Here is a 9,193-nt window from a genome sequence, read left to right on the forward strand (position 1 = left end):
CCACATCTACACACACCCTGCAACACAACATGTGTTCGTGGACACTCTAAAGTGGCCTACATCACTAACAACAAGGATACATCCTGTGTTGTGGTTATTTGATGTGTGAAGTGTGTGACTTTACTTACTGTTTGTAAGTTTCATATTGTTAGTTGTAAAGCACTTTGTTACTTGAAAAATGCAATACAAATAAAGTTATTACTATTATCATTAATATATGGTATATGTTTATAAGCTGCATCTTAATTAATTACATCAATAGTAACTCCTTTAAATGAGCTTGTAATTTCATCGTCAGCCCCAGTTTAAATTTATATGAATAGATATCTTAACATTTATAAATGGCACAAACCCAGCTTTCAACTAAAGGAGTGCCGTGACCTCTGGGGTTTCAAATGAAGTCTACCAAGCAGCCGCCTTGCATGTGATTACATTTGTCACATATCCAACATTACACAGCACTGCAATCCCACAAACTTAACTATATCTTTAGGTCACAAAAGCCAGCAGCATGAATATGTGTGGCCTTCCGGGCATTTGGAAATAGAGTGCAGAGGTTAGCTGAGGTTCATGACAGACCCTGGAAGTAGCTCCAGGGCCAAGGGTCAGAGGCCAGGGATGTGACATAGCTCTAGGATTAAACTGTAGAACACAAGAGCAGGGCACAACGGTCACTGTTACACTGCTGATTATATATTTGTGTGTGTGCCTGTGTGTGTGGCTATGTGGGTGTTAAAGTGGATTACTGTGGTTCCACTGGCAACTACAGCAAAGTCTTTCTCAAACATTTCCCCTAAGTTGTGGACCATGGAGGGCTTTAAAAATGCTCTCGCAATCCAAACAAACTCAGCCCAATAAAAACCACCCAGATTTTATAAATATGCATAATCACTGTTTAGGAAACATACATTCATGAGCATGTGGATGGACACATACATGTGTACACTGGCACAGATGTGTGGCTCCAGATATCAGTTCTTTGTTTCCACAAGCTGCTGATGTGTCTCACACATGTACAAAGCTCACAAATACACAAACATGGACAGAACCACACACACACAGACACACACCCAGGGGTGGCTGAGGTCAGCAGAGTGGTGTACAGACTGAATCCCCATGCTTTTTTCCCCTTCTGTGTGAATGCTACAGCGACTGGGGGGCCGCTGGCTGAAGCATGTGCTTACTCAGAGAGATTTTATTCACAGGAATAAATGCCTTTTACACACAGGCATATGTCAGGACACTCTCTGGGGGACTTTTACCAGCAGGCACCTGCGAGGGCAGCCTCTGAAGTGATGCTGCCAGCCCTGTGTAGCTGTTGCCTTTCCAAGCAACATTTGGAGTGTTGTTGGATCCAACACTGTTCAGTGGTAAACCAGCTGTGGTCTACTTTAGCACGTAGAGGAGGCGAGGGGATGTTTTTAAAGTAATTTTTAAAAGGTCTGTTACAAATCAACTAGACATTCCTAATGATGATTGGCCGCACTGATAGTTGAAGGAGGAGGACGAACACACAGCTGCTCCAATGGAGGGAAACTTGAGCAGTGCCCAGGGGCCACATGGAGCTATTTGGCTGGTTGGTTGAGTAGCCGGCAGGGCGTTTCTCTGTTGTTGCCATAATGGCATTATTACCCTATGGGACAAAAGCCAGGCTGTGGAGAGGAGGTCTGTGGAGTCTTTGAAACATGATGCCTCTGTCTGGACAATGCTCTCCTAATCTTCACTCTCCAACCTCCTCCCTTTTCTGGCAATCCCTCCCTTTAATATTCTCCTCACTCCTGCACACACTCTGGACTGTGATTATCTGGAGACAATAGGTGTTAAATTGGAGCAACAGTGTGAACGCACTGCAAGTTGTTCTCTAGTGTCGCCGGGAGCCGCGTCAGCTGAGCCTCCTCTCTGTATGTAAACAGGATAGGACTCAGTGGCTGCGGCACAGATAAGGCCTGCGCCAATAATGATGCTGAGCTGATTACTACACAGTGCCAGCCCCAGCTGAGCAGATAAGCTCCAAGGCCCACAATCCAGTCAACAATACAGCTCGAAGCAGCAACCGCCATAAACCCCTGACAGATCATCAAGCAGGACTTGAGTGCAGGAGTCTCTCTCTCTCTCTCTCTTTCTCTATCATCTCTCTCATTCAATTTTTTCCCTCCCCTCCATTCCATCCTCCTTCTGTCTGTCTGCCCACCGGCCTATTGGTCCTCGTTAACGAAACAAAGAGCGCTGAGATGCATCAAAAAGGGTATTGTTCTCAGTGGAACAGTGAAATCTCTCTGACCCCCAACCCCCCATCTATGGACACACACACACACACACACACACACAAACACAGGGGATTGCTGTAGCCAATGTAGTAAGAGAAAGTGACAGACAGAGGGGCCTGTGTAACAGCAGGGAGGCCCCGGCGAGGACAGTGTGGTGTAACGGAGAGATGTAATGAGGGCTGCAGCTCTCAGTCTGTTGGCCCTGATGAAGCTGAGCTGTATAAGATCATCTGCTGCCTCTGCTCTCATTTACATTAAAGAGCGCATGGTATCATTACTAACACGACTGCTGGTTTAAGGAGTCTCCCGGGCCCACAAAGACGAGGATAAAGAAACTAAGACGACAGTGTAAAAAGCAGAAATCGTAAAGTTATTATTATCATGGGTGTGAAGGACAATTAAATGTTTATGAATGAGTTTGCTGCCTGCGCATGGATTTACACAAAATATTCATTTACAACACACAAGCTTAAATACTACCAACAAACCTTTATGGAAGGTTCCTGCCCAGTAATCTAAGATGATCTAAATGAGCAGGTTGAGGGTGTTTATCTGTGAGGGTTATAATCATAGAAGTTGAAGGGACACAGGAGACACGGATGCTTTATTACACTCTTGTTGTCGTAGAATAAACGACAAGCTGCCGTTTGACTGTTTAACTTTAAATTAATTGTTTGCCAGGATGGAGGCAGTGAAAGAAATAGTTCAAAGGGATGAGTGTGTCTGGTTCCAGCATAATGAGACACTGTCACATTAGTCAACCTGAAACCTTCCGCCTACCCAGGGGAACCACATGGGGCACGAATGCACGCGCACCCAAATCAAGCCACAGATGCCTTGCACATGCTACCCCCCGACACACACATTTCAGACATCCACAGACTATTTCCCCCTTCAGGCCACAGAGTCCATCTAACGACAGCTCTGGGCGCTCCCTTTGCCTCGTAAAAACCCCGCAGGACGCACACACATGCACACGCTCACACCTACACAACTTTAATCACAGCCCTGCGCACACACAAACCCTCAGGCTTTGTCATTTAACTCCACCAGCATGAACCAGCCACATGTCACAATGATGGGCTGGAAATGCCACACACACACACCCAGAGCCTGACCAGTATAGTTTAAGTATACATCTTCACCATAATGTACACTTAGAGTTACAGTCATTCTTGAGGGACTAGTAGCCCTGTAGCCACGTGTGTTGTCATGAACATCTGCTGATTTATATCTTATGACATAATAGAATGATTCCGCGATTCTGCCAGAGGACGCTCCTCACCTTCTGAAGAGCCCCAACCTCGCCTTGTCCTGCAGCCGCAACATAAACACACAGACAGCACCACCCGCTACAGACATACCCCTGCAGCCACAGACTGCACAAAGACATGCAAACATGTACTCACACACCCATGCAAACACATTGTAAATACCAAACGCATATGAATTGTTGATATCAATTGAGATAGTTGTTACTTATTCCTCTGCTCATGTCTATTGAATGTCTGCAACGAGCCCTCGGCTGTGTGCGAGTGCAGGAAATGTCTTACAAAGAGAACTAGAGGCACTTGTCCTATATGAGTCTATTTTCTGCCTGACCTTTGACCTGATCTGCCAAACAGAAGAATAGACTGACAAGGAGCAACAACAGTGGGACAAAGAAAACACGATCACCTTCAATATTTCTCTACAGTAGAAGAACGTGGAACCTCCCTGACATAAAACTTAACACGTCTCAGTAGGGCGGTTAAGAACCATGCAGGACATGGCAGATTTCAAGGGGGAAATAAACTACTTTTTACCTACATCCTTATTCTTTCCTCTCTTTATATATATATATATATATATATATATAACCAGGAGTCTAGAGCACTTTGTTTCTTCTCTTCCCAGCTCCTGCCTCCACACAGACAGACTCATGCAGAATGTCTGGGTATATTTGCCCTTAGATTAAGGTCAGTGGCTTTGGGTAGAAGCCTGTGTTTGGGTTTGTCTGTGAGGGGCTCCTGCTTACTGTTTGATTAGAGGTTATGACTAGACACTTGGCAAAAACATCTTATCTGCTGTTGTTAAAAAGATGATGTCCTTGGAAGTACTTTCACAGTCCATTGAAAAGTGGTGTGCTTCCTCATGTGTGTTTTACTCTACTTTAGCTAAAACCACACATACAATAAACTAACTTTAAAATGTGCCAGTCTTTTGCCACCAGTGCTATCCCAAGCCATTTCTCTCCATTAGTGCAGAACCAGTTAAGAGGAGGAAAGACCTGCTCAAGTGGAGAAGGAGCAAGGAGGGAAGGAAGGGGGGGAGAATGGAAATGGACTGGAGAGAAAAAAATAGACAGGATTTAATTTCACAACCACACCTACCTCCGACCGACACTACCTTTCCGTTTCCCACCCTTTCCTGAGCACCACACTACACACACACACACACACACACACACACACACACACACACACACACACACACACACACACACACACACACACACACACACACACACACACACTCCATGCCCCCTGGTTCACTCACTCCTAAAATTGCACCATTTGTCACATCAAGGGTCTTTGACCACGGTGGTGCAGCCAGATGAAGAATTTGAGAAATTCTGGAAAATATTTGGAGAGCGACTCAGGATTGAAGTGGCTGAGGTGGAGGTTTAACCTCTCCAGCTTTAATGAGCGGCTGTGTGACTGAAGGCTGTAATGCTATAGCAGTTAATGGGGAGGCAAGAGTTGGGTATAGAGACATATAGGGTAAAAGCTCCAGGGCTGGTTATGATGCTGCTTCCCCCTGGACCAAAAGGTCACGCTCCTCTCTGGGGCTTATACCAGTCTTCTTGTCTATCGCATTTGGAAAATCACGTCACTGAACACCTGACTGTATCACAGATCAGAACAGATAGCACACCTATAATAACATTTATGAGTGGCTGGTCACCAGTGGACAGAGGGACCTTGTAGTGCTTTTAAAGGTCCAGTGTGTTGGGTTTAGGGGGATCTACTGGCAGAAATTAAGTATAAAGTACATGATTATGCTTTTGTTCATGTGCAATTAACTGATACCTGACACTATATCTAAGGTGGGTCCTCTTCAGCAGAATCTGTTATGTGGAATTACCATTCTACAGACGAAAAGAACATACAAACAAAACACAGGCCCCTAGGGAGGAGCTTTCACATTATTCTGGCCACTGTACATTCACCTACATGCTTGGGAAAGGTAATCTTCACTTATTAGCAATCACAAAATCCAACACACTGGTCCTTCAAAAATGAACCTACATGACCCAAAGTCATGAGAGCCACTGCAACACAAACCATGTTTATACTCAAGAAAGAGGCAACAGCATCCCAAAATATGACCCGCCCACAAACCGATGTTATGCACACAAGTAAATTTGTGATGCCTAATCTCCACAGCATTGTGTAAAACTTAATCAGGGTTTAAGTGAGGCTACTTTTGGAGGTACGGTTTCCTAAGAGCTCTATTGTTCAAAAAGTGTTTTCACAATAAACATCCACTTTAAGGTGGATGCTAGCTGGCTTTCAGACAGCGTGTAGCCATGTTCACGAGCCCAGACGAGACGGTGAAGGAGAGAAGAATGATATTCTGCAGTCTGCGGTGACGTTTGTGTATTTATAGGGAGTGTATGGTGGTTGTGCGTGTGCTGCTTATAGCAGCGCTAAATCAACTCTGCCACTCAGCAAGAGTGGAACCCGAGCCAACGTGAAATCAGAAGATGATGCTTGTGCTCAGCTGCCGGCATCGTACGCTCTAACTCTGGTCCCCGCAGTTGACTGCTAGGTGAGAGTGCAAGTGTGTGTTCATATCACTTATTCATCACCATTCAGATCCAGCTGGCTGTATACATTATTCGCTTTAATTACCAAAGCAAATAATCATTTTTTTCAGATTGCGCACTTGGGTGTGTCCGCGTGCGTGTGTGTGATAATAGATGGCCTCAGATGTCCTTTATGAAAACACAATCATTAGTTAAGCCTGAGGGTGTATGGCTGCCGGACTGACAACTAATACAAAGGTGATACAAAATGTGTGTGTGCAGCACCGGCTGGCAGAGCTGACCTTATTAAAGGTATTAAGATGTTAATGCATTAACAAGCTGCCCAGTGTACACTACTGTCAGATGCACACACACACAGGACAAAGATCTGCACGCCCGCATTCCTTGTTCTTCATTCAGCACCCCCCCCCCCATAACCCCCCCTGCTTTCTCCTGGTCTTTCTCCCTCTCCCTTTAACCCCCCTTTGTCCCTCCATCCTCTAAAACCCCCACATTTGACCCCTCCCCAAAACCAGTAAAGTGGGCCAACCAATCATCTATGGGGCAGCCAGATAGTGTTTAGCATGACAAAGGAGAATCCATGCGACCAGTTGGGTCTGTGTGTGTGCGTGCGCTTACATGCATTGTGAATATCTGTGACATGTGTGTGTAGTTCCGTGGCGAAGCAGAGCCGACAGTTGAGAGCTTTTACCAGCGGAGGAAGTTGGTTTGTGCAGGAAATTCACTCCACATGCGATCAAAGCTCAATGACATTTATATGAGTGCTGATGAAACAGTGTTTCTCTGTCTGAGGCTCTTTAATGAGCGAACCAATATAAACCCACTGGAAAACTTTGTGTGTGTCAGGCAGATGAGCTTCTGTTAAACAGCACTTGAGCGATGTGGAGCTGATCTGCACCATTGGTAACATCCCGGGTAATAAACTCCTGCTCCTGTGTGGCAGCGTCACATATCCCCTTACTATCCTTGATGCTTCAGTTTCTCTATATAGAGCTGTTGATGCAGCTCCCACCTGCTCCTCTAATGCCAGGTCAGCCACGGGTCCTGCTTCTCCATCTCTCCCTGTTATACTGGAGAGGCATTCCCCTGCCACAACACATGCTTAAGCAATTATTCCATGCATTCCCCCGGACGGAGAGGGAGAAAGAGGCTGGGGAGAGGGAGCTGGAGAGAGGGAGAAAGCAATTTGAAGTGGAGCGATCAGGGGGCAGCTGGCCAGGGATTTGCAGAGTTCTGGGAGAGAATGTGTAGAAGTTAAAGCGCAACTCCCATAATCCTTTTCTAAAAGAGAGAAGGGGGAGACAGAGGGATTGAAAAGAGAGAGGCAGAGAAAGGGGGGCCGCTGGAGCTGGAAAGGACCGGCCTGGAGTGACAGCGGCCAAAAAACAAACCAGTTATCAAAGCAACACACACACACACACACAAACACAGCACAATGCATCTGGACGGGACGCTCGCAGAATAACAAGTAACACAACAGCCCTAACAAGTTGTCTGTTTGAGCAGATAGGAGCAGCCAAGGCCCCCCTGGCATCACCACTGCATCAGTGGGGAATCTATACCTTAATTAAACTTCGATTTTCACTTCAGCCAAGTTGCAACTCAACTGTATGTATTGACATATCTAGCTGGAATGGCACCTCTGGAGGGTTAGGGTCAGACGAGGGAGGGTATAGGGGCACAGGATGGTGTAACAGGCTATTTCCAGGGCAGTCAAAAGGGCAGGTTACCACATTAATACTGCAGCTACAAACCCAGGGATGCTCCGTGGACTTTGAAATCATTAATGTATATGAAAAATGTGATTAATTATTCAACTGACAAAACATCACGTTTTTTCTTGTATCGATGTAGTAAACATTCAACTATACAGCAGGTTTTTATCCTGTGAATGTGACAGTACACTTGTCATGTCTGGTAGTTTCATTGTGAGATATCAAGTTGTAAAGTGGATTTTTAAACACTGAAACTCTGTGTGTTTGTTTGGTTCCGCGCCTCCAGCATGGGCTGTTGTGTTGAGCTGGTTGATAACGACATGCTGCAGGATCAGTTGTGTTGTGGTCACAGATAACACTCAAGTTTTACAAAGATAAGGCTTTTGTCACCAACAATTTGCTATAATGTATTTGTTGTGAAACGTTTGTATGGTGTGCAGGTGTCTGACACTTCTGCATGTAGTCCTCAACCAGATCATGTGTCATAAAGAATACACAATTCACTAGGTAACACAGAATAAAATAAGGACTAAACTTATTCCTAAACTTACCGAGAAGAAGGCAGAAGATGTCGAGTGCTATCAACAGCTTCTTCTTGCTGTTGTCAACGCCGTTGTTGTTATTTAATGTAGAGGTTCCACCGTTCCTTGTCTCTTGAGCCATCGCTTTCTCATACATGTACTTTTGCATTTGAGAACTCCCCGGATCAGCTGAAAAGTCCCGCACCACGCGGTGTAGCTGGAGAAACTCTGGCAGGCTCTCGAGTCCTTCACGCGAATGTCACGCAAGTGTGCGGGAAAACAAACTCGGAGGACTCAAAAGCAGCAGATGTGCTGGTGCGTCTTCGTTGTCTCGTATTTCAGCTGTGATGAAAAATCTAGAATAACGTAAATAAGTGAGATAAAGTGAACGGACCCGCGCCACAGACTCAAAGAGGAAAAGTTGCTCAGCGCTGCAGATGAATGGAAAGCCCGCTCCCCTGTTTCGCTCCGGGTTCAAACACTTGGAGTGACTGAGGATTGCAGAGAGACAGACGCTCTTGTTATATCAATCCTTCCTCTCCTCCTCCTCCTCCTCCTCCCCTTGCTCTCTTCAAGTTCCCCCAGCAGCTTGAAAGGCTCAGCCCTCTTCCCACAGCTAGCGGTGGGTAATCACCTCCATCCCAGCATGGAAAACTTTCTCAGCTTGCAAGGGGACGAGTAGGGGGGAGATGGGTAGCGTGGGGGTACTGCGCCCCCAGTGGCGGGCTTACGTCACTACAGGCGCACTTGAGTGACTTGTCCTCAGCGTCTCTGGGTGGTGGTTTCAACATCATGTTTCTCTTTTTCATATTTTGAACACTGAAACAATTGAATCAATTATATGTGCTTTTACAGGAAATGTGTAAGACCATGTTTATT

The 9,193-nt window shown here is 45.7% G+C and overlaps 1 protein-coding gene across 2 annotated transcripts in view; it reads right to left on the reverse strand.

Annotated features, from left to right (window-relative positions):
- The window catches only part of plpp3 (phospholipid phosphatase 3), a 30,957-nt gene extending 21,976 nt beyond the window's left edge, over positions 1-8,981 (reverse strand). Inside the window, exon 1 of one of the 2 annotated variants that reach the window (XM_053430359.1) lies at positions 8,345-8,981. In XM_053430359.1, the coding sequence (XP_053286334.1) occupies positions 8,345-8,483 (139 nt within the window). In that variant the 5' untranslated portion in view covers positions 8,484-8,981. The remainder of the gene's footprint in view (positions 1-8,344) is intronic. The other variant, XM_053430356.1, reaches the window with a different exon arrangement.
- Between the last annotated feature and the right edge of the window lie 212 nt (positions 8,982-9,193).

The sequence above is a fragment of the Pleuronectes platessa genome, chromosome 9, assembly GCF_947347685.1.
Source record: "Pleuronectes platessa chromosome 9, fPlePla1.1, whole genome shotgun sequence".
NCBI lineage: Eukaryota > Metazoa > Chordata > Actinopteri > Pleuronectiformes > Pleuronectidae > Pleuronectes > Pleuronectes platessa.